Genomic DNA, 26,107 nt, shown 5'->3' with positions numbered 1-26,107 from the left:
ATCCAACCTGACACCACATAAATGTAAAACGGTGGCTGGACTAGTCAAGGCCCTTGAGCCAATTGCACCAGCAACAAAAGGCCTGAGTGAGCAGAAGTACACAATCTTGCCTTCGGTGATACCATTCCTTTATGGAACGCACATGGTGCTGAAGGACTGTGCTGCAGCGGATAACACGTCACTGTTCGCAAAAAATTCACAGAAATGTGTGAAGGCAAGGTTTCCTAGCCACAATGAGCAAAAAGAATGCATCATGGCAATAGCATGTGACCCAAGATTCAAAAACATCTTCTGTACTGAAGCTTTACAAGAAACAAGGCTTCTGGAACTTGTATAGAGTGAGCTGCAAAGCTCGTCAACCCCTCCACCCAGACTGCCAACAATGTCCGACGGACGATAGATTAAGGTCCGAACATCCGAAGGAAGAACGAAGCCGATCCAAAAGTGGACATCCGAATCCGGATGTCCGATAGGCTTATGACGGAAATCCTACTTAGGACCAATTTTGAAAATGGGCAGAACGGAAAAATAACTTTCCCATTCGGTAGTAAACTGGTATATTTTGTGTCTGGTTGTTGTGGGAGGTGGGGAGGGCTAAAGAGCTGCCCACTGAGAAGCTCGAATTAGCTCGGTGACCTTTAGTTTTTTTTCTTGTGCTTTCCAACAATGATGCTGCTGAAAAACTTATCTATATTGCAGGCTGTGAGAGCAGCACGTTGCATTGTGTCTGCACTGTATTCTTTAGCACAGCCGCTTGAACATAGACGCCGCACTAACTTCATTTTCAGCATGCCCCCAATGCCCTGTACACCTCAGTGAGCAACCTTTCAGAGGGAAAGTCCTTCTACAAAATAATTTCTGTGGAGCTCCGTGCCTGCATTGAATCCATTGCGTGGACGTAACTTTCCCGGCGGTCTAACTCGCTGTGAGGAGGTTGCACTGAGAATACAAGTGGGTGCAGTGCTGCATCCTGGACATCATAGGCCCTTCCACTAACATGTCCTTTCTGCCATTTTTTGACAGCTTGATCCGGACTTAGTGTAATGCTTGACTGACTATGCTGACACAGGTACCACCCAAACTGCCAGCCAGATGCACGCATGTGGACACAAGCACCTCATATCGAGCCTTAATGCATGCCGAAAGGTTAATCTGTGCAATGAACAAAAACCGAGCCTTGAACAATGCAAACGATTGATTTTGGTTTAGTGCCCCAGTATTCAAGCGCTCATTAATTTTAGTCCAACATGTTTGTTTACATTTATCGGATTCTTGCTAGACTTGAATTGCCTTGATTCTTGAATCCAGTTTTGCTTTTAACCGAAAAGAAATGCCTTTTCAATTTCAGAAATATTCGCTCTCAAGTACAGCCCGATAGGAGTGCAGCCCCGTGCAGGAACAAGCACTTCATTCTTATGCTGCGTAAAATTTTACTTCATTCGCTCTGCATGCCACCACCACTCCAGAGTTCTAGACAAACGTGCTCACCTCTGTATACGCGGACAGATCACCGTTACTGTCTTTGCTGTGATTTTGTAATTTGCCGTATATATATGTATATTGTGTGTCGTGTTTTTTGCATCTGAAGCAGCCCTCTCGTGCAATAAATGATTTTTCGTTGCACCTATTGCTAGTTACTTTTGTTCTTAATGATAACAGTGGCCTGCCGATGTCCTGCGGCAAAAAGCATGCAGAAACTGCTTAAGGGGGGATGAGGGTCTTGAAAACTTTTTTTTTATTTCCTAACATATCTTCCTGAAAATTGGCATGCAGATATATCTTTGAATGCTAATCCCAAATATATATTCAGATTTTATATATTTCATCTAGAAATGAAGATATGGCAAAATAATTTATGCCACTTAGGTCTTTTCTTACGGGCCATTATGGTGATTTTGTAATTAAAAAAACTAGTTTTAAAGTAATGCTGTCATTTTTAAGGGCCCATTGCACATCCTAAAGCTAAAGAAAGTTTTAAAAAGTCATCAGATAGGTCATGAATGAATAAGTAGAAAAAAAAACAATGTGGGAGTAATTAGCTTACATCTGGCCTAATTGCTAGTCTATTGGGTTTAATGAAAATTGGAAAGCTTTGGGATGTAGCTGAGGTGTTGCTGAAAAAAATACCTACTTCAATAAAATCAGTTGATGCAAACATTATGAAAAGTTCCGTAAGGCAAAGGCATTTGATCGAAAAAGCAAAGCTGAGAAAATTGCATTCAAAGTTTTGCTTACTCTGCCATTTTTGTTTACTGATCATATGGAAAAATTTAATGCTTTAGCATGTAGCCCAGTCATCGCTGAACACAATAACACCAAATTTACAGAAATCTGTTCATGTAAAGATTGTGAAAACCTCTGTTGCATTGGCACTTGACAAAAAAAGCTCAGAAAATCACTTGCTATTTTCTTTGAATCTGCCACACATTCACAAAAGTCCTGGGCAGTAGTCCTGGGTGCTGTCAGGCTTGTGCTTCTTGGCCAACCTCTTCTTCACCTTTTCAGCATTGGTGTGACCCTTATCAGACCTGCACAGCCTCTGTTTATCTTTTTCAAGGCTCCTACCAATGAGGCAGCTCCCAGGCCTGTAACCAAGCTGTGCTGCAACAGCTCTGCTTGTTGCTGCCATTCCTTGGTTGAAGCGAGAAACTGCTTCTTGCGAGGTTAAAAACAGGACAGTGAGGAGTGTCTAATGCGAATGTTCAAGCTTCAGCTTAGAGCGCACAACGTCTTGGCGCTCTGCCAAGTTCGCCGAGCGCAGACGACGAAAGCAGACGACGGGAAGGAGCCGAACAACGCGGCCGCGGGGGGCAAAGCATGCGTCACGGCCAATCAGAGGGCTGCGCCTCGAGGAGGCGCCCGGTTTACCCAATCGGCGGCTGTCTCGCGACGTTTCCCCCTTGCGAACGGGTGCTGATGGCTCCGCTGTGCGAGGGTCTACAGCGTGCCAAGAGGCGTCAAAATGGAGAGCGGGAAACCAGCTTTCAAACAAGACCAAGATGGCGCCGATCAGTTCACGTCACGCGGAGCTACGGCAGCTTGAAAATGGGGCAAACCTTCGCGCTTGGCATCCAAAAGTCTGAAGCGGGATAACCCCAATGGGCGTGTGGACACCCAGTGACCGTGCTGAGCCCTCAACATCTACAGCACAAAAGCAGCATAGTGCCAGGATATGGGACAATATCGACAAACTTGCAATGTCATCTGTGAAAAGACAAAACCGTGAACTAGATAACATTGATGAATTTCGACAGTACCTTCGAGAGCCAATTTGCAGCAGGGATGAAGACCCTTTTGTGTACTGGAGGAAAACAGGCAAGCAGAACTCTCCCGGTCTGTGCAGAATGGCCATGAAATCCCTGGCTAAACCCGCAACGAAAGTTCCAAGTGAAGAACTATTTTCTACAGCTGGCAACATTGTCACGTCCAGGTGAGAAAAGCTGTTGCCAGATCACATGCAGCAGCTGCTTTTTTTGCATGAGAACTTATAAATTATAAGCACTTAAGCACATATTTGAATAAATTTGTTACTATTCGATTCGAGAGGTACTACAGTGAAAGCTCGTTAATTCACAACTCGTTAATTCGAAATTTTGGATAATTCGAAATAGTCATCGTGGTCCGGTCCGCAGTGCATAGAAGTCTATGCGCGTAACAGCTCGTTAATTCACTCAAAAATTGGCGCCGCCACCCATAATTCGAACTGCGCGCCTCCAAGCGCTGCTGTTGAAAACCAACGTTGGAAGCTTTCACGGCAGAACGATAGATGGCACAACCATCGGGGCGTCGCTAGGGTGCTGGAACAAGTACTAACCAGTCATTCCTGCCGCGACTGCTTCGAGGAACGACGTTTTAGTGTTTTAGCCCTCGTTTTGCACGCCGCTTGCTGTGAGCTTGTGTCCGCGAGATGTGTTCGCGTGGGAAATACTGCGCCAAGACGGTGAAGGAGAAAGTGGCGATTTTACGCGAGGTGGACGAACGGAAGGCCAGCAAAGTGGAAATCGCGAAAAAGCACGGGATTCCACCAAGCACGTTGTCGACCTACGTCCGAAATAGGAAGGCCATCGAGGATGCCTACGAAGCCGAAGATTTCACCAGCAACAGAAAAAGGCTCCGATTAGCCAAGTATCCGGAAATTGAGACCGCTGTGATCACGTGGGTGAAGGAAATGAGAAGCGCAGACATTCCACTGAGCGGCCCAATTATCATGGCGAAGGCGGCCGATTTCGCCCTGCGCATGAATGTGGAAGATTTTGTCGCCTCCGAAGGATGGTTTCACCGCTTTCGAGACAGACATAATCTTGTCTTCCGGGTGTTGTCCGGAGAAGCCAAAGAAGTGGACGCAGAAACTTGTGCCACGTGGCGAAGCGGTGCTCTGCAGCAGTACTTAGAAAGCTACTCGGCACAAGATATATTCAATGCTGATGAGACGGCTTCGTTTTATAAGCTCCAGCCCGACAGAACAGTAACATTTAAAGGGGACAGCTGCGCTGGCGGCAAGCGAAGCAAAGAGCGGATTACTGTTCTGGTCGCCGCTAATATGACCGGGACGGAGAAGGTCCCTCTTTTTGTTGTCGGAAAGGCACAGAAGCCTCAGTGTTTCAAGAACATTAGGACACTGCCGACAGATTACGCCGCCAACAGCAAGGCGTGGATGACAGGCGAATTGTTTAAAAAATGGCTCCTGAAATTCGATCGGAGGATGGAGCTAGGGAAGCGTCAAGTTCTCCTCATTGTGGACAACTGCTCGGCACACAAAGTCGACGCCGAGCTGAAAGTCACAAGGCTAGTATTTTTGCCCGCCAACACGACTGCGGACTTGCAGCCAATAGATCAGGGGGTGATCAGAAACATTAAATGTTTCTATAGGCGCCCCATGATCGAGCGCAAGATTTTGTGCACTGGAAACCAGAAGACCAGCACCATCACATTGCTCACAGCAATGCACATGTTGGTGCGTGCATGGGAGCAGGTCACGCCGTCCACAATTGCAAACTGCTTCCACCACTGTGGCTTTGCTGCCGGAAGTATGGAAGAAAGTGGCGACGATGGGAGTCCAGAGCCTCTGCCTGCGGCTGTGTATGCTGTGCTGCAGGACGTTAGTTTTGATGATTACGTTGAAGTAGACAGCGATGCAGCAGTGTGCGGTGCCCGAAGTGATGAGGACATTGTCGCTGAAATTGTTGGGGAGCAATCTGTCCCAGAAGAGGCAGAAGACGAGGACGACGACGAGGAGCATGAGCCCGTGCGTCCGTCCGCGGCAGAAGTTATGGGAGCGCTGAATGTCGCGCGCCTTTTCTTCAGCTTTAAAGAGGGGGAAGAAGACTCCCTGCGTCGCATTCGCACGCTAGAAGACCGAGTGACTACGGTAGCCCTCAGAGAAAAGAAGCAGGAGATGATAACAGATTGTTTTGCTAAATAAATGTTTTTCGTGCCCTCCGGGCATCAAACGCGTCCATTTTTGCTCACTATCATTAGTTCGAATTTTGGTTAATTCGAACTGGCCTGGCGGCCCCGTGGAATTCGAATTAACGAGCTTTTACTGTATTCAGTATTCACACACCCCTAACATAAAGTAGTCTAGTGCCACAGCCTTTGCACACTGAGAACAAATCAGTGACACAGTATACAGAACGTGAGAAACTTGAATTCAGAACCAAAATTCAAGCTTGGGTACAAAACACAGGCAATATTCACACTACACCAACAGCAATCCTCGCGTGGACGTCTCAAACCAGGTCTGTGAACATGCCATTCCTCACCAAGATCCCTTGGCACATTTGGAGAAGAGCGGGCACCCCTTGATATCCGTGCTCTGGCGTTTCGGGCACCAACTGCCATCTTCTTCTCGACCCGTGGGGCTGACCGCACCTGTTTTCACATGCAAACCATCAATTAGCATTTTCAGTAGTAGTGGATACCCAGTAATTGGAGTCACTCAAATACAGTAGAATCTCGTTGATAGATTTTTGAAAAACGTATTGTCTGGAAAAACGCATCATACAAACTGGCTAATTTTGAAAAATGTAATGGTTGGCTGAGGTTCAAATTTACTGACAATTTCACATTATAAAAATGTCTATGAGAATTTCTTCGCACACAAGGCCTGAACAGCTCCTTTCCTAGTGCTTGTAGAATTCAGTTTGCGTTTGCGTTGTTCATTCAAAAGGACAAACTTCACAACACATCCAATTCATTGATGGCAATGGCAAAAGTACCCTGGATCTCTTCCTTGTTGTTTACACGTGCTTTGCCCCCTTGCATTAATACAGAGTGGGCAAGCCACCGAGGCAGCTGACTGCGACAATGTTCTTGCTCTTCATGCTGTGTTCCTCAGACGCGGCCCGCTCTTGTATGTACGTGCGTCATAATTCTCAGATGTTCCATGCGAAATGTTTGCTCGTATGGTAGCGCACTAATCTACATTTTTAAAGGGGGGAAAAAAAGGAGGATACTTCGCCTCCTTGTACCTAGGCACTGCAGAAAAGCCTGGTGAATAAATTGCGTTCTCTATTGTTTGCCTCTCCCGTGTATTAGGGCACTTTAGGTGGAAGATCTCTCTTGTATTGTAGCCTCTCTCTCTAGTGTTACTTTGCATGTGTTGCACTGTTTTGTACCAAAAAAAACGGACTATAGGTCGGCCCCCCAACTAACCAATTCTAAAAATGAAAAAAAGAAATTTTTTTCAATAGAAAAGTACCAAAAGACACCCTTACCTTGAAACAAATGAGACTCGACAAGTTCCACAATAGTGACGGCATTTATTTTAATTTAAATGCTGCTGGTATGTACACCCGGCCAATTTTTAAACAGTATCGCACGCCTATCGACCTGCGTGTTTGTTTCTGGCACACAGAAGCACAGCGCCGTAGAGCAAAGCCCTTCCTCTTCATGAATCGCCGCACCCAGGATGGCGAGCCCTTGAATTGCGCCCTCGTGAGTCTAGAGGCACGCGCGATCTCTACCACTTTCACGCGGATGCATTCGGCAGTCACAGGCAGCGATCTTGCACGAAGCGCAACCTTTCCTTCCAATTCTGGATACGCTGCGGTCCGCCCACGAAATGATGTTTTCTTCTGGTTGCTGCAAGTTGTAATACGCAGCAGCTTCTGCCTCCGCCAGTACTGAATGCTCTTTTCGGATACTCCAAATTCGTGCTGTGCCAGCAGGTTGCCGTGAGCTTCCGCGCACTCAATCGCGTTTTTCTTGAAGGTGACGGTGAATTGCCGTCGGCTACCGCTCATTTTGAAACAAAATGTGAAAAAGCAGCCTTTAACCAAAATAGCTTTGCAACTACAGAAATGCAAAATGGCAGCACTGCTGCTGATGGCGATGATGATGGAGGCTGTTGACTTCAGCCGCCCATTGTTGCAAGACTCCTGTAGTTTTTCCTCCAATGACCGGTATACAAGACGGGGGTCGACTTTTAACCACGGTTTTTGAAAATAAGTTCGACCTATATTCCGGTTTTTACAGCAGATAATTTTGTATGTGCTCTTATGAGTGATTAGAAATTCCTCTATATACAGTTGAACCCCTCAACAACGAAATTCTCGCGGCAACGAAAAATTCTGGTGCCCCCGGCGAACTTCCATAGAGTTCAATGCATTTGCCCCCTCTCAACAGCAAAGAATTTTTAAAAAGCAGTCCCGCATTAACGAAAGTTTGAGGTAGTGATCTGTAACATTTTTTTCAGCACATCAAAACTGCAGCAGTACACTCATCTGACAAGTCAGGGCCGTTCATTTCTGCCAACAAGCACAGGCGCAGCCACTGCTGTTTACTTTCTGTCGGTTCGGTAATGATGATAATAGCAACGAGATTTTTTTTTTGTTCACTGAAAACAGCCTTTTGCTAGCCCATCTGATGGCAACTACGCACGCACGTGACGTTTCATGTGACGACACGACCGGCCAACCGGGGAAACATTTAGGCAGAATAACGAACCCTTCTTTTTCTTTTCACTAGCACGCCTCGTGCACGCCGGCAATGCTATTTCACAGTCCGCCACATGAATGCCGAATTCACCCGTGACTTGTTTGTGCCCAGTGTTTTTTTTTGGCTTGTCGGATATATGCCTCCTCCTGTTAAAAAGCGCAAGTTTTTGACGCTGCAGGAAAAGTCTGCAATCATCGTCGAAGCTGCAAAAGGCAGAAAGAAATCGGACATTGAGGAGGAATTCAGTATCCCATGCAGCTCACTTTCTACGATTCTAAAATCCAAGAACAGCATCATGGCGGCACTTCAGAACGGCGCGCACATGCAGAACAAGATGGTGGCAATGCAAGTCTACGAAGACGTCGACAAAGCCGTGTTCCAGTGGTTCCTCGACAAGAGAGCGAACAAGATGCTTTTGTCTGGAAGCCTTCTGCAGCAGAAGGCGATTGACTTCACGTGCATTCTGGAGCACAACTTTAAGGAGAGTGCCGGATGGCTAAGCCGATTTAAAGCACAGCACTGCATGTCGCCAAGGTGTTGTCGGGGGAGTCTGCGAGCGTCGACGCTGAAGCAGCATTGTCCTGGATGCAGGAAAGTTACGAAAGCAAAATGGACGAATACGAGCCCTCCGGAATTTATCATGCGGATGAAACTGGATTTTTCTATAAAATGTTGCCATAAAAACGCTAAACGCAAGACCTGAAGGGACAAAAACGTCATGGCGGCAAGCTGAGCAAAAGGCGGATGACCATTCTTTTGTGCTCAAACGACGGATCCGACAAGCGTCCCCTTCTCGTAGTCGGCCAGAGCAAGACGCCACGGTGCTTTAAAGGTACCCGAAGGCTTCTGGTAGAGTACACTGCTAACCAGAAAGCTTGGATGATTTGCGCAATATTCTACAGCTGGCTGGAAGCCTTTGATGCGGATATGCGGAAGCAGGGCAGATCCGTCTGCCTTTTTTTGGATAACTGCAGTGCCCACCACATCGAAGACGTTGTCCTGTCAAGCGTCCGCTTCATTTTTTTTTTTCTCCTTCAAACTGCACATTCATTATTCAGCCTCTTGACCAAGGAGTTATTAAGAGTGTCAAGTCTGCGTACCAGGGAAGACTCATCCGACGGATGTTGTTAAACATAGAAATGAAGTGACTGAGGAAAATTGATCTTTTCATGGCACTGGAGACGCTTGCCAAGGCATGGATTGCTACTTCGGCCACCCTTGTCCAGAACTGCTTCAGGCACGCCGGTTTCGCGGCTGGTCAGCACGCCAAAATCGGAAGCGAGTGTTCCTGCAAGCAGCGACGATCTGCAGAAACTAACTGAAGCATGGGACGCGCTTCGCAGTGTTGATACAATGGTGCCAGACGCTGTTGAACTGGATGACTTTTTGCGTGCGGACGCCAACTTGATTGTGCACAAGGAATTCCGCAACGAAGCTATTGTCGACAGTGTGCGCGAAGGAAATGAGGAGAGTGATGACGAGGATGGCGAAAACCAAGCACAAGGAAGGCAAGTAAGCTCGCATGATGTGCATGGCACTTTTGATGTTATCCGGACTTTCCTCGGCAACCACGACGACGACGAAGCTATGCATAGCTTATCAAGCTGCAAAGCCCGAGTCGTGAAGCTCCTGTACAGGAGTGTGAAGCAGAGCAAAATAAGCGACTTTTTTTCATTAAATTTTGGTTTTGGAAAGTAATGGGTGTCCTTATTCGTCCATTTTCGCGAGAACGAAAAAGCTTTCCTTCCCCGGCGGTTTCGTTATTGCGGGGTTAGGCTATAGTCTCTTTGCTATATGAAGTTTGTTTTGTTTGTGAACCTTTGACTCCGGCCTATTCTCTGACTTGCGACTGACGAAAGTTGGGCACCAAACGACCACCTCCCTCTGTCACTTGGTAACTGGTTTCTGGCTGAGCATGCGACGCTGGGTCGAGGGCATCTCCTGAGAGACCGAAACCGCCACCCCCACACGCTTCTAAGGGTGTCTGGAAGTGCACGGAACCAGTACGCATTGGTGACAATTAGACAGCATGACAGCATGCAGCCTGCAATGTGGTCATGCAAAATGAGTAACAAAATGGTTGTTGTTGGGCTAGTTTGTTCATAGTAACTTGCATCATAGTGCGAATAACGTTAATGATGGGACGACGATAGAGAGAGTGAAAAGAGCGCTGACTTCCCAACTGTTTACAGTGGAACCCCGTTCATACGTTTTTCACCGGACCACGAAAAAAAACGTAACAGCCGGGAAAACGCAACAGTGAGGAAAGGTCCAAAAATTAATGAAAACAGTGCAGCTTTGCCTTGAAACAATTTATTTCGACATCAAGTGAGCTTAGGTCTTAAAAAAATCGAGAATGGTCGATTGCCGTTTTTTCCACTCGCTGGAAAACACCACGCGTTTCTCGATGGCCTGGAAAGCCGCACTGCTCTCAGCGTCGCTTTGAGGTGCGATGTACCTGCGGAGGAGGTCCAGTGCCGCGACGGCTTCTCCAAAGCTCGGGTCCGCCAACTCCCCGGAATCATGCGGCTCGTGCTCCTCGTCGTCATCACAGTCTAAGGCTTCACTCACGACCGAGTCTGCAACGATCTCGGCGATACTCTGACACTCGGACGTCACGACAGCAGCATCCACAGTGACGTAGTCATCATACGTGATTCCCGTGGCACCCAGCGCATTCAAAGCTTCACTCAGCTCTTGATCATGAGAGGCTGCTTCCGTCTCTTCAGCTTCCGTGGCAGTTTCCTCTCCGCCGTCCATGCAAAAGCCACACCGCGCGAAGCAGTGCTGTGCAGTTGACGCGCTCACTGCAGTCCACGCTGAAGCGGCATTCCCTTGTATCTCGGCACGCTTCGAGACGATGCTGTTAAGCGTCGAGGGTGGCAGACCAAGATCCTTGGCGATGTTGACTCTTTTCCGCGCTGGCTGCCTGTCGACTGCATCGAGAACATCCAGCTTTTCCTCGAGGGAAAGCGCCTTGCGCTTGCGCGACGCCACCAAAGGACGACAAATCGCTCGCGGTGTTAGCGAGGCCCGACGAGGCGTAGGCAGCGTAGGTGTTGACGGGAGGACACGGACAACTCGGATGGGTTGAACCGCACAAACAAGAAAGACTGGATTAGCGAGACCTGACGAGGCGTAGGCAGCGTAGCTGTTGACGGAAGGACACGGACGACTCTGATGGGTTGAACCGCACAAACAAGAAAGACTGGATTGCTGCGGGCCCGCGGGTTTTACTCGCTTCGGCTGACGAGGCAGTGGCCATCTAGTGGCAATATCTCCAACTCGCATGCGGCTTTTTATGGCCTCCGAGATTACCCACACGCGTGCAAGGGGGCAATCTCGGAGGCCATGGTCTTGTAGCCAATTCTGTAGCCAAGCCTTTCCAAGACTCGTCAAAATGGCGGTTGGCGCGCGTTGCCCGGCCGGGTTCGGGGTGCCAGGTTGCGACGTATCATGCGGGAACGTTTTCACAGCTGCAACGTAACAGCGGGGTACCCAATACATTGGATCCTATGGGAGCTATGCCGGGACCGGACGAAAATGACGTAACATCCGGGAAAACGCAGCAGTGAGGAACGTAACAGCGGGGTTCTACTGTATTCTGCTGAAGATGCTACGCATGTGTACAAATAGGAAGTGTCAGTAGGAAAGAAAAAAGAAAAAAAAACTCAGCATGAATGACACAAGGTGACAGCACCAACATTCTAATCACCATCCATCTAAAAGTGTTGGCTCTTTCCTCTTTCTTGGTTAATGTATGCGACGGCATGCTTATGCACCCCTCTCCTGCACATGTAATCTTAGCCGCCTTGATTACCTTCCTAACACATTGATCTTTGCGTTGAGCAATGATCCTGCTTCTTTTGAATGCAGGCACACATGGCTTAGTACAGCCAGGTTCCTCTCCACATTTACGGCACTGCAAGCTAAGCTGGCCCTGGTGACTGTCATTTATACAGTATTCTTTTTGTGCTCTTTTAGTCTGGTGTTTATGCATTTGCCTGTCTGCCCAATGAAATATGCATCCAGAAGGCAATGGCACGCGATATACGACACCCTCACCACGGGTGACAAAATGATTTTGGTGTCGAATCGTGCAAGAGTTTTGCTTTTGGATATTGCACGGGCTTGTTTTCTTGCAAAGAATTGATAGTTTCAGTGGACAGCAATGCCAATGCATTTTCCAATCTTTTTCGATAGTGGGAAGCCTGGTGGATATACGGAATAACAGATAATTTCTTGCGTCCATTCGGACCTGTCAAATCTGATCTCAGATTGCCGGACTTTTTTCATTTTTTGGAACAAGCCCTTGGCCACAGAAACCGCAAGGGGTTCCGGGTATCCCGAGCTTCAAGAAAGTCTAGCACTGCCAAACTGACGGCCGTCTAACACAGGATACCCCGAACCCCTAGTGGTTTCTGTGGCCGAGGGCTTGTTCCAAAAAATAAAAAAAGTCCGGCAAGCTGAGATCAAAGATTTGACAGGTCCGAATTTATGCAAGAAATTAAGTGTCATTCTGTATATCCACCAGGCTTCCCACAATTTGAAGAAGATTGAAAAACGCATTGATGCTGATGTTGTATTTTCGGCTCCGCTAAAACTGTCAATTCTTGGGTTGGGTTTGTTTGGTTTGTGGGGGTTTAATGGCCCAAAGTGATTCAAACTGTAAGAGACGCCATAGAGAAAGGCTCTGAAAATTTCGACCACCTGGAGCTCTTTTAACGCGCACTGACATCACACAGTACACGGGCCTCCAGAATCTCGCCTCAATCGAAATTCGACCGCTGCAGCCGGCATCAAACCCACATCTTTCTGGTCAGCAGCCAAGAGTCATAACCACTGAGCCACCGCGGTGGCGGCAAAGCAAATGATTAGTGGTGCCAATCATGCATGTAGCCGTTCCCTATGACACATTCTGAAATGACAAGCAACAACAGCCCCTTCGCAGAAGACTACATTTGGGATGAAATTGGGTCAACTACCAGCAGTGATGACAACATAACCTGCAGGCATCATGAAGAAGAAGCAAGAGGTACTCAGTACATGTGACTCATTATGGAATATTCAGCCATCCACCTGCCAGGTACCAGGACTGAACTTTGCCAAGTGCTGTGCCCACTCTGCTACTATCATTCAGAGGTGTGTGTTATGCATCAATCCCTGCCTGCCCTACTATTGCAAAAAAGGGTAGGCCTGTACCAGTACCTCCCCCAGTAGCAATATGCATGTCACTCAACAGCCTCAAGGTACCACATCTTTCAATGCATTCCACTCACACAACAGAACACCACCTACTCTTCAACTGAAACTGAACAACTGAAGACTCGGTTGAGCCCAGCACACATGGTATGCATGAGGAACTCGTGCACATCATTTTCAAATGCAGTTATTTCAGGTACTTATGCGAGTTGCTCAAGACTGCATGAAGACTGCATCATGGCTTGTGCCTGCTAACAATCTAGGACCTTGATTAAGTGCTGCCTCAATGCTGCACAAGAAGTTGGCCCTTTTCACATTCCTTAGAAACACAGAATTTAATCAGGACGCATGTCCATCTGTGCGCATGTGTAAGAATTTTGAGTGCATGCAGCCAGGAGGATCTCTCTGGTCACAATTAAAAACAACATGAGAGAAGACAGGAAATGGTGAGTAACGCTTGCCTGTTCCTTCCCAGAGTCTGATGATGACTCCCGGTAGCTCTCGATGCTTTCAGACATGGCACCCGTGAGCACAGCTTTCGAGTCACTAGGCGAAGCTGCAGGGTGCTTGCTGTCCACTTTGTTGGTTACACCCTAAAAGAGAGAAACAAAAAGATGATAATGTAGCATCAACAGTAGCATCAATTTCAAACGAGAGTTCTGGATGCCTCGTCTAGTTGTAGCATAACCTGGCCACTTACTTCCGTGCCCATATTCCTACCTGCTGTACTCTTTTTACCGAAATGTGAATTTTTATGAACGACGATATTTATGATTCTACCAAACACCTCTTGAAATCATTCCCAGTTTTGCTTGAAAAACCATCACCAAAGAGAATGAGAGCAAAAAATTTTGTGGGGAAAAAAAATATGCTCAAAGATGAGGTGAGGTCTAGTTGCCCACAAACCGGCTTTTGAAATATTACTCTTTTGCTCAAGGTATAACGTAGCACTATAAAGCAAACCCAACGCTGTGGTGGCACACCAAGTGTTTCACTTGCACTGACTGACAAGTAAAACACAGTTCAGTACGAGTGGCCATAAGAAATGCCTGCTTCTCTAGGCAAAAATACAAGAGTTGGCTTATACAAAATGGTGCCAAAGTACTTTGTAAACAGTGCCTCCAATACATGCAAAGCCAGTAGCATAGCCATTCGGAAGAGTGCTTCAGTCGAACCCGCTTATAACGAACATGAGCGTCACGCGGGGTCCGTTCGTTATACCCCGAAGTTTGTAGTAAGTGGACCACAGCTTTAAAGACAGTTGCTTGTCAAAAAACGAAACTTTTCTTTATGAAAAAGTCCGTGATGGACGTCTGTTTTTGCAGCACAGATCCGATGAGGGACGTTTCCAGTTTATTTAAAGCAGAAGCATGCTCTTCACCGAGGCCCTTGGCATAGACAAGCTGTCTGAGGCTCTCTATGTAGCTCATTGCTACAGGCGCGCTTATGGGTGCTGGCTCTGAAGTTTCATCCTCATCCGATTCCTCCGCGTCACTCTCGTCCCACACTTCAGAAATGATGCCCTCGTCCGTGCATGGTTCTGTGGTGTTGGCGTCATCGACAGAAATAAAAGCATTCCAACCAATGTCACCACCTCCATGTCGGAGTCGACGACGCGCTGCCAAAAATTGCCGCCGGGCTGGTCATCTTCCGAAGCATTAGGCTGGGCATCAGACATTTGACGAAGCCGGCCTTGCGGAAGCAGTTCCGCTCGCCAGTGGCAGTCACCTCTGCCCAGGCTGCTTTCATCATCTCTACAGCTGAAAACAATGGAAATGGGCACAGTGTTCCCGTCCGCCATCCCAAATTACAACCAAGGCCCGAGATTTGAACGAAACCAACGAAACGTCCACACTGCAACAAGAATGACAAAAGCGCGCGATGGGGTCATCGTGCAATGCACACAGGCAGCAATCAAGCCAATCAGGCTAAAGATACAGATGCACAGCGCCAGCGGAGAGACCAATGAGGGGCATCCGTGAGCGTCAGTGCAGACACCTCTTGGCTCCCACGGAAGGTCTGCTTCACAGAGCGTGGCCTCCGCGATCAGCACCGGCGGCGGCCAATTGATCGCGGAGGCCGTGCGTGGATTTGCAAAAGAGTGAGGAGAGGGAAGTGGGGTTGCAAGGAGGGGCGGGAGGGCGATCTTGGAAGGCACGTTGGCGGGGAAAGGGTAGCTCGCTTGAGAGCGGCACGAAACGGGGCGGGCATTTCGCTTGGGATGAGGCTCGGCCCGAAAACATACTGCGCGCCGGGCGCACAAAGGGGTCGGAGACGGGTTATCTCGCATCGCGGCGCCGAGTTTACGCTGTCTGTTCGCTGTAACCGATCAGCAGGGCTTAATGACGTTCGTTATAGGCGAAAGTTTGTCTTAAGTGAGACCGTTATATGTGGGCTCGACTGTATTCCAATCGTTTCAGTTAAGGGGGACACCCCTCTTAAAACTATTTTTCTTATTTCTTGATGGATATTCATAAAACTTGCCTAGGTTATGTATTTCAGTATGCTGATTTCAAATATGCACTCAGTTTTCCTGTGAAACAAGTTGTTCTCAAAATATTATGTAATCTTTGTTTGAAACTTGCAGGTAATTTAATTATGTAACAGTAAAGGCCACAGTGAAGTTTAGCATACAGGCTTGCTCTAGAATGTCCACTGTGTGAAATAAGGTAATATGAATGTTTTAGACCCATTTGGACAAAAGACATGGCATATTAAACTTTACCCTGGGAAAATTCAATATGGCAGCTCAGAAAAATTGTATTGTTTTAAAATTATACTAATTGCCATTTGGTCTGGGTTTAGTCTTATTTCACTCTCTGTGAGTTTATGTTTCCACCAAAAAAGGAATTATGAAGCTAGCCCATCTAGAACCAGAGATATCATCCCTGCACTATTGGAAATGTTTCAAAATTGTAGTTTTGAGAAAATGAGAAAAAACGTTTCCAACTATGTTTATGCAAAAGTAATAAGTTAAAATTCATACAAATGCACCAGGGGCATAATCTGGATGCATGACATCTCTGTGTCACCTTTCTGCCATCTTCCTGATGCCCATAGCTGACTTGCTTCTTGGTGGAGCTGGAGCTGCAGCGCAAGTCTTTCTCGTTTGCTCTCCTGGAGGCGGTGCTGCTGGCGTTCATGTCCAGCTCGTTCAAGATTGCAGTTGTGGTATATTCACTGCCAGTGTTGAAGCGGAGTACTGCTTCAGCAATGGCTGTTTGCACTGCGAACAGTGATGAATGTTTTTCCTTAGAAATCAGGCTCCAAATAACAGAGTGCAAGCTCTCATTCGAGTTTTGTGTCTTGCACCGTTGGCACCTCTCAAGTAGGCTCTCTCAGCCAGGCGTTTGTACACAGGCAAAAGACCTTCTGCAACATGCCTTGGTAGGTTGTATTAATGCTTGGGCTGAGGTTCACCTTTTGCCTCCGCAGCATTGTGGCGGCACCAAGAGCCCTCACCAGTCGGGCAGAGGCTGTGGTTTGGGCAGTCATCAGTTGAGGTGATATGGTAGTAAGTCGCCATAACTGCCCGCTGCGTAGCGTCTACATCGCCACCGTGTGACTTCAGGGCGCGGCCATAGTATATGCTGAGTCTGGTGATGAGTTCTGCAGTTAACCTGCCTTTTCCGCCAAGGCTTTGTTTGCCGTCTGCTTTGTGCTTTTGTAGCAAGTTGCGCAGCGCAGTCCCCATTCTTTTCTGAATGTGGTTAATGCAGTCCTCTTTCACGACTTCAACAAATCGATACACTTTTGCATCCTGTATAGCATTGAATGTCCTGCTGTCTCCATCACACAGCATCGTTGTGTAGCGCATGTTGTGCTTTTGAAGCGACCCCTCAAAAAGGATTAGACCGGCTTCAACCTCCATCTGCCCGGCTTTACTTTCAGTGTTTTTCTGGCACTGATGGCTTTTTTTCCATTCAGTATAACCCACACTGTCAGGCTTTGGGCCAGTTTTACAGCCCAAACAGAACTTTGACAGTACAACATAATCAAGGACATAGCCTGTAAAAAGCTCCATGACAGCCCCAATGCCTATGTGGGAGGAATAACCTCTAGTCATACATGAGCCATCATAGCAAACAGCAATGTTGCCCTTGTGCCCGAAGCACAAGTCATCATACAGAGCCTCCACTTTTTGCGTACACTGGCTCACGGCAGCTCCGGCCGCCCGTGAAGCTGCAGGCTTCAGTGTATTCTTCAGGTGGCGTTTAAATGTTTTGTTATGCATTCCTCGATGTGAAACTCCCATTCCCGCAAATATGTCATTGAATGCAGTCTGACCGTTGCCGGTCGAGAGCATCGCGCGACATGCTAATATGTTGATTTCGAACGGGTTGCATTTCTTGTAGCCATCCAATCTCCGCAAGCTCCAAGTTTCCGCGAACTCGTCGCACGTATCACACACGATGGTCAACGTTGTTGCGAGCCCGTAACTGCGATCACCACGGCGCAAATGCATGGGGCCACAACAAATCTTGCACTGCACAGCGCTCAAAAGTGAGTTCAGTGCATGTAGGTCCGCAATCACGTACGACGCCGCAGGTTCCGATGTAGACGCACGTGGCGACGCCGCTGGATCCGCTGCAGACGCCACAGAAACAGACGCAACGAAAGGCTCCATCTTCCGCGTCGTCGCTGGCGTCAACTCAAGACGATGAAGTGTCGCTCGTTCATGGGCTCTAGCTGCGACAACATCACTAACGGTGACAGTTCGAGTGTCGATGCGTACGTGGTTGCTGTCGACTCGAACTGACCTTTCGTCATTCTTGACCAAGAGCGTAGCTTATGACGGCCCCGGCGATGCGTCGTCGCTCACGCTGCCCGGGAGCGAAGCTGGTAACAGCTCCGGCGATGCGCAGTCGTTGACGGTGCGGGTGTTTGGCGGTGGCAACGCGGCAACCGCACTTTCACCATCGCCCTGTGGAGGTTGTGCTGGTCCAGGGCCGTTGTGCCTTTTGTTTTTCCTCCGTTTTTGGGCGCCGAACCGATTGAGCGAGTGCTGCTTCGTCCAGCCTCCCGGCATCGTAAACGTCGCGAGGCTAAGGCTCTCTCAAAATGGCGCCGCGCTTCGGGAACAGACAAGCCTAACCCAAGGCCTACCCAATCGCAGAGCGCCATTTTGATCACATGGCTTTTCTAACCAATGACAACGCGGTGCGCACGTTTTCTTTGTGGCTGCTTTGTCCTCGAACGGAAGAACCGCCATGTTGCTTACAGATTTAAAAAAAAAGCTGAAGGTGCGAGCTTTGAAACGAGACCAAAACAGCGTCGCGAGAGCACATAGAAGCCGAGAACGGTGGGGCATAATTTGACCTCAATTTAAAGGACCACGCGTGCGCCTTCAGATATTTAAACACCTATTACGAAGCAAATATTGATTCTTCCTTTCTAAAAATTCGATGACAGATGCAAAATGGCCTCAAGAATCCGAATATGGCAAAACTGAAAAACCCATTTTTTTTGTGAATTTTCGGCCCGAAAGAGCCGTGTGCCCCCTTAAATAAGCATATGCGAAGTTCTGAGAAAGGCATCAGCATCAGAAGATGAGAAAGCATTTGTGCTGCACTGTGCATTTCTTCCCAGCCTCACTAGATGGCACTGGCATGCAGCAGGACACACCTCTCATGCTCCATTTACTTGTGTTCGCATCTGTACACCTTAGAATGAACAGCATGTGAAAGTGAACATTATTTTGAAACTCCTCTTTAAAAATGCATGCAAAAAAGCCGGAGTTGTCCCCAACACCTCGAAGCAAAGGGAAACAATTTCAAGTTCCTGAATAATCGCAGTGCTAACATGATCAAAAGGCAATTGCAATTAGTACTTCAGTTGATTCTGGACCAATATCTGCAGTCAGAAAAATGCGAATGGCACCTCTACTAACAAACATGCTTCCCTATACCAATGATCAATAGATTTTACAAAACGGCAAAGCACTCTGCACACAGGCAACGTTGCTGCCTATGCCAGCACTCTCGGCTCTAGAGCAGCCCTCATCAGTTGTAACCTCCAATATAAGCGGCCACTTTATTGCATTGAAAAGTCCTGCAATGCCCAAGCAAGCTAAAAGAACAGGACAAGTAGCTGCGTATACAGTGATTTAAACTGCAGAAATGAAGATGCTGCTCGCAATCATGGCGGGGTGTGGGACAGATTTTTGCGTCACCCGTTTGGTGCTTCAGCTTTTACTTCAAGGTACTCACTCACAGCAGGAACCCTTTCACGGTTCTCGCGGTGACACACAACCGGCGCTCGCCCCTGACATTGTATGTGAGATGCCTGTTCAATTTTCACATTTAATCAGTATCAAGCTGCATCAAATGTGCCCGGAATCACTGATACCTGGCCACTTGTACTGCCCGGTGTTGCCCTCCTGACAGCAGCAGTTGGTCGTGCAGCTGCTGCAGCAGACAGTGGGGCTGGCCCATGCAGCTCGGATGAATCACTGCCTGATGTCTTGGGCGAAGAAGACGAGACACCCCGGGCAAGTGACCTTGGCCTTCGAGCAGGCGAAGGCGATGCACTGTCCTTTGGGGCATCGCCGCAGGCATCCGCTGTTCCAGCACCTCCAGCAGACTTGCGGCGCGGCTTCTGGCATGCACATCACATGAGACAGGTCATGAACGTGTAACAAAGAGAAAAAGAACAAAAATAAAAACAGCAAAAAGCACTCGTCACCTCAGTGCAACAACACATAACATTCTTAATTACAGTAAAACCTCATAATTCAAACCTTGTTCATTCAAACCCTCAGATAATTCAAAGGATTTCTCATCATCGTCATCCTCAGCCAGACTACGTCCACTGCAGAACAACGGCCTCTCCCATACCTCTCCAATTAACCCTGTCCTAAGACAGCTGCGCCCACCGTATCCCCACAAACTTCTTTATCTCATCCACCCACCTAACTTTCTGCCGCCCCCTGCTACGCCTACCTTCTTGGCGGTCCCGTAATTTCTAATGTAAATTTTACTGGATAATTTCAACCAATGAACTGCGCCAATACAATTAATTTGAAGATCTGGGGTGCTATGCAGGAATGTTCAATCCCGATTTCGCTGCAAACCAGGGGAAGTGATGGCCCTTCGAGCTGCGAGGCAACACAACTGAGCGGTGCTGAAGTCTGATAGGTGAAGCGCCCCAGCACCAGTAGTCCCAGCACAAAAACCAGCCCATGATACAGCTCACAGACCACTGAAGCATGCACCTGTAGAGAAGCATGCGCCTGTAGCGAATCTGGTATGCAGCCGTGCATACCAGATTCATCATCCGCTTCGCCAAGACAATGTATAGTGGACGTGTTGGCATCAAAGCACCCCCCCCCAAAACTAGAAACATCCACGCATGTCCCACGAAGTGACCATTCTTGCTCTGTGCCTTCAACAGGTTGACTGTGTGCCAACCAGCCTGCGCCGTTTCTTTGTGTACTGCATCGTAGCTAGGGGGGGGGGGGGGTTGGTTACCAGCATCTCTGATTAACTGGCCAAAAAGCACCATGGCGCAAGTTATTTTGGTCTACTCAAGGTGGGGTCAGAGACCCAGTTTCCAAGTATTTAACCCCTGAGAAGCCGAGCATCAGGCCAGGAGGAAGCTTGTACCCATTGTATCCCCAGTGGGTGGTACTGAGGATCGAACCTCACACATCCCATATAAAATGCAGGTGTTCAAACGACCAGGCCACAAATACGGTTCCATTGGGATGATAGTGTTTGATACAGGAGCAGACAGGCAGAGTAACAGTAGGGTTTCCTCAAGACGTTGCATAACGCAGGTAAGGAAGTAGACACTAGTAAGACATCTTGAAAAGCTTGCTTCAAGCTCGTGGTTTCACTTCACATCAGAGAAAAAGGCACAGCACAAAAACACCCTTTTTGCAAGCTCTGAGTATTCTGGTCACATGTTATCATTCACATTCTCACTACAGCCACCCTGGCTAATTGATTTAAGTATACACAGAATCAGTAAAAGAAACATTACAAAGCAGTTAGGCAAAGGCTCACAAAGTACCATATTAAGTTTCCACAGGCATAATAAGAGAAGCTCTTGGAAGAACTCTGGTCTTTCCTTTTGTGACTTTGGGCTTTCTAGAGAGTCCTCGTGCAAACTTACACTGGAGAGCTAGCGAGCGACTGGGCTATTCTTCTAAGACTTTCCATGTGCACGCAGGCCTATTTTATTTTTCACTGCCCTTGTGTCACTTTACATGTGCTATAGTACACCTTGCCATCAAGGTCTGAAGCACTCAGTCATGGACTAGTAGAAATATTGTGCTGGCACCCTAGAGGAACAGATCATGATGCAGAAACAAGCAGCCTTATGCCAGGAGACAAGTGCTTGAGACATGTACCAACAGCATGCAAGTAAACATTGCTGGTACTTTCAAGAGGGGGACTGCAAGCTTGTCTGGCAGCAGTTGTTATTAGTTGCTTCTTAGGTCGGCAGGTTCCACCAAATATTCTCAGCTACACTGACCATCTGCTAATGTGGCCATGCTGAGAAGGACCTATCGATGTCAGGCAGAAGTGCTTTTGTGCAAAGGAGCACATCCAACATTTCTTTCCCCATGAATAAGTTTTCAAGGGATGCCAATGGTGCAAGCAAACACTACAGTGGGGCTGCCGCCCATAAATTTTCACATGCAGCGAATGCCATCACGAACAACAAAGCTAAGCCACCTCAAATGCCAGGGGAAGCAACAGTAAGAACTGTGGCTCATGCAGCATGCACACAAGCTTTCTTATCAGCAGGAGCTATTGCATGTTCTTTCTGCGCTGGCAAGGAGTACCTCCACAAAACATGACTGATGGCAACCGACTTAAAGGTGCACTAAAAAGGAATCTGAACTCGTCTTTTTACTGCGGGAACTCAAACTACACGTTTTGGGCATTCTTAGAAACTTGAAATTATTTTCCTGTGCAGCCGATTGCCCTAATTAAATCCGATTAAACGTCCCGGCTTCCGCCTTTTTTTGAACTGAATGCGGTAGGTAGGCGGAGTCAACCAACGCGTCAGCCAGTCCCGCGGCGGCTTGCCGCTCTGCTAGCGGTAGAGTAATACGTAAATCAAAGAGTCCCCGTGTATTTTTATTTTCGTGGGCCTAATTTGTGGCTATATTGTCTGTGACTGAAATTGTTTACTCACAGAAACCTTAAAAACAAAATAAAAACAAAAGCGAAGCCGCCACAGGACTGGCTGACGCATCGGTTGACTCCACCTACCTACCGCGTTCAGTTCAAAAAAAGGCGGGAGCCGGGACATTTAATCCTATTTAATTAGGGCAATCGGCCGCACAGGACAATAACTCGAAGTTTCTAAGAATGCCCGGAACGAGCAGAAAGAGTTCCCACGGTAAAAAGACGAGTTCAGATTCCTCTTTAGTGCACCTTTAAGTCTGAAGCCTGTAGAATTCAAGCTAGCTAAAAAAGCAAAACCTTCCCCGATCTTTGCTATCATGGTGATACTCTTGGCACAAAATAAAATACAGTAGGCTCTTGATGATTCGAACTTGCTTAATTCGAACGTGTGGTTAATTCAAAACGACACTTCGGCCCTATCGCTATCAAGCATATTGACAAGGATCTCATTCATTTGAACTCCACATAATTTAAACAAATTTTCAGTCACCCTCAAGTTAGAGTGCCCTTGCAATCAATACTGGCAGAACAAACACGAACTTACTTGCAGCTGTGCAAGAGGCTTAGTGTTTTGTCATTCTGTTATGCACGGATTATTGGCGTAGTTATTGTCAGTGCGTTGCCGTGAGTGAAACTACATGTGCTCGGATGTCAGCGGCAAGAAAGTGCTCGTTTAATCCCGACTAGACAAACCCGAATATTTCTGAGCATGTGAGGGTGATTAAGCCCGTGCAAGATGACCCTTATAGTGCGCAGTGCACAATATGTCTCAAGAGTTTTTCTTTGAGCAACATGAGCAATACGGCGGTCTGCAGTTACTCTTGAAACAAGAAGCATCTTGCTGCTATAAAGTGCTTCGGACCCCCTCCCATGCAGAAATCTCATCATTTTTCACGAAGGTAACAAATGTTTTGGCCAAAGCTGCTAATGACTCGTGCTGCGCTCCTGTGGATACCGCACCGGCAATGAAGACATCTATAGGAGGCTTTTTATTAAAGAACAGTGTGACAAAAGCCGAGATCATTCGGTGCATGAACTCCATTATGACGCATGGATCGTTTCGTTCCACAACGGCTTCAGCCGCACTCTTTCCTTTGATGTTTCTTGCATCTGAAGTCGCAGCTAAAATGCAGTTAGGGAAGGACAAGGTGGGCTACACGATTTGCTATGGTATTGCCCCAAACTTTAGAAAGAATCTGCTTTCAAGCCTTACTAGTGTGTCACACATGTTGTTGCATTCGACGAGTCACTAAACAAGGTCGGCCAGAAGCAGCAGATGGATGTGCTGATCAGATACTGGGATGATGCTGAAGGCGCTGTGAGGACTCGATACCTCACTTCGTGTTTTTTGGAACACACCTGTGCAGAGGACTTGGCTTCCGCTTTCAGAAAGGCCACCCAAGAATCAAACAGGCAAAAATTCTTCAAATTTCAATGGACGGACATAATGTGAATTTGAAGTTCTTGAGGTCCCTCCAAGAAGAACTCAGAAAATCTGATAACAGTCATCACATTATAGACATCGGATCCTGTAGACTGCATGTTATCAATGGTGCGTACAAAGCAGTCCATGGTAAAACAGGTTGGGACTTGGTTGTATTTCTTAGCAGCATATACTATCTCTTTAAATGTGCACCTGCACAGCGCGCAGATTGTGTCTGTAGCACAGGAAGCACACTCTTTCCTCTAAAGTTTTGCTCAGTGAGATGGCTGGAAAATTGCAAAGTGATCTCTATGGCACTAGAGGGTCTGCCTAACTTGTTCAGATTTGTTGAACATTCAGCAAAAGCAAAGAAGCGGCCAGCATGCTCCAGCTATGGTATTGCTGAAAAGGCAATGGCAGATGAAATGTCAGCGAAACTCTCTTTCATGTTGTCAAATGCTGACAAATTGGAGCCATTCCCAGCTGAATTCCAAGCAGAGAAGCCGATGGTTCCCTTCCTGTCAACTGCATTGGAGGGCATTGCAGTCACTGCCGGCAACAATTGCAAGGAAAGAAATTCTAAACGCTGTTGACACACCCTTGAAGTTGTGAAGAATTGATCTGCACAAAACTGAGAACACTGTACTTGTAGCGTCTTTTGATGTCGGGTTTTCCACGAAGAACAAGATCCACAAGAAAGACAAAGTGCCACAGGTCACCCATCAGAAGTTCAAGAAGGACTGCATACTTTTTGTGAAAGCCTGTTCCCAAAAAATCATGGAGAGGACACCATTAAAGAACAAGCTAATGAGAGGTGCAACCTGCTTGGATCCGACATGTGCGCTGACTCACAAGGCTGACGCTAAACGACAAACTTTGGCGCTTGAAGTGCTTTCGGAACATCAGTAGATGACATGCCTAGAAGCAGAGCGGGCCCATTGTTCCTATGTCCAGTTATGCTCACAGGAATCTGCATATGCAAAATTTAAACATTTTAACAGAAATGAACACAGGCTAGATGCTCTGTGCTGCGAGCTATGTCCATAAAACCACGAAGAGCTACTTCGATTTGTGAAAATCATCCTATGCTTGTCCCATGGCAATGCTGCAGTGGAAAGGGTTTCTCAGTGAACAAAGAGTGTCTGGTTGAACAATGCTGCACACAGCTGCAGAGAACTGAGATTAAAATCTGCCATAAAGTTCATTACGCAATGATAAATTCTTTGCTGCATGCTTGCTTGCATGCATGATGGCTCTTGCTAAAATTTCTGGGAGTCTGGGCTTAATCAGCCACACAAAATTGCAAGTTGAAAATCTGAGACCACCAAATAAGAGCTACAGGAGGGCAAGATGAAAGCCACAAAAGTACTAAATGAACAAGCCATTACTCACTCGTCTCAAGCTGGACAGTCTTGGTGGAGGGGCAATTGGCTTCTCAAACTCGAACACAATCACGGCAGCTGCAATTGGAATATCACGAAACAAATTGAGTTGTGAATTGTAACCAAACATATTGTCCATGGTGCTCTTTTGGCAAAGCTGGCCTTGTGCCATCAAAATCAAATTATCATCAGAACCCAGTCAATTTGAAGTTCAACAGGCCGAAAGAAATATTTAAATTAGGCTGGGCTTACAAACTGTAGTTGGGCCCGCATATATCGAACTCTAAAAAAATGCATACGAGTTTGATATAACATGTAATTTGATAAAAAAGTAGCAGTAAATTTTAAAAACAAAGAAACACATTGAGATGAAAAAAAATGTATTTCTATGAAAGCCACATACTGCACACAGATTACCGAGTGAAATAGTCGTGAATTTTTTATGTTTCTTAATCGTCATTGCCTCAGAGAGAACACATTTTTCAATGTCATCGCTGGACTGCAGTGGAATAGCCAAGACTGCAGCCTTCTATCGATGCGCAATAGCGATGAACAATGCTGAGTGCACAGAGCACGTCGAAGCACGTGGGCACAGGTTCTTTCAAGTCCTCATCACAATTCGTATCAGTGGTGTCCTGGTTGTCCACAAAGTCATCAGTGATGTCTTTGTCTGCAAGCTCTCCCGCGGTCTCAATGTCATCGTCCGTGGAGACAAAGTCGCCTACAGCTACCCCATCTCAAATAGCACCAGGAAATTCACACAACTGGTTCCACAAATCATCAAGACCCACAACAGCTTCGTCGAGCTCACCTGACAAAGAATTTGCTCAGTCTTCTCAGAGAAAGCAGAGACCAAAATGTCGGAAGCAGATCTGTATAGTTTCATTTTCCACGAGCCACTTAGCATAGCTAGGGCGCTTAAGAGGTTGATTCTTAGGTCTCTTTCAGCCCTCGGGTTCTACAGGAGCAGTTAAATCAGACATTTCTGAAAATCTGCCTTCACTGCGCGGATTATCACCTGG

At 47.2% G+C, this 26,107-nt stretch overlaps 1 protein-coding gene and 1 pseudogene across 2 annotated transcripts in view; one reads left to right on the top strand and one right to left on the bottom strand.

Moving 5' to 3' along the window:
• LOC144115686 (uncharacterized) overlaps window positions 1-26,107 on the bottom strand; it is a 92,937-nt gene that overhangs the window by 12,759 nt on the left and 54,071 nt on the right. For both annotated transcript variants that reach the window (XM_077650154.1, XM_077650155.1), the window contains exons 12-15: window positions 25,096-25,163; window positions 19,489-19,737; window positions 13,602-13,733; window positions 5,763-5,871 (exon numbers count right to left, since the gene is read on the bottom strand). In XM_077650154.1, the coding sequence (XP_077506280.1) occupies window positions 5,763-5,871; window positions 13,602-13,733; window positions 19,489-19,737; window positions 25,096-25,163 (558 nt within the window). The remainder of the gene's footprint in view (window positions 1-5,762; window positions 5,872-13,601; window positions 13,734-19,488; window positions 19,738-25,095; window positions 25,164-26,107) is intronic.
• On the top strand, window positions 23,324-24,612 carry LOC144116485 (uncharacterized; annotated as a pseudogene).

Source organism: Amblyomma americanum, chromosome 1 (assembly GCF_052857255.1).
Source record: "Amblyomma americanum isolate KBUSLIRL-KWMA chromosome 1, ASM5285725v1, whole genome shotgun sequence".
Classification (NCBI taxonomy): Eukaryota; Metazoa; Arthropoda; class Arachnida; order Ixodida; family Ixodidae; genus Amblyomma; species Amblyomma americanum.
Note: the sequence above shows the minus strand (reverse complement) of the source record. Positions and strands in the feature narration are given on the sequence as shown.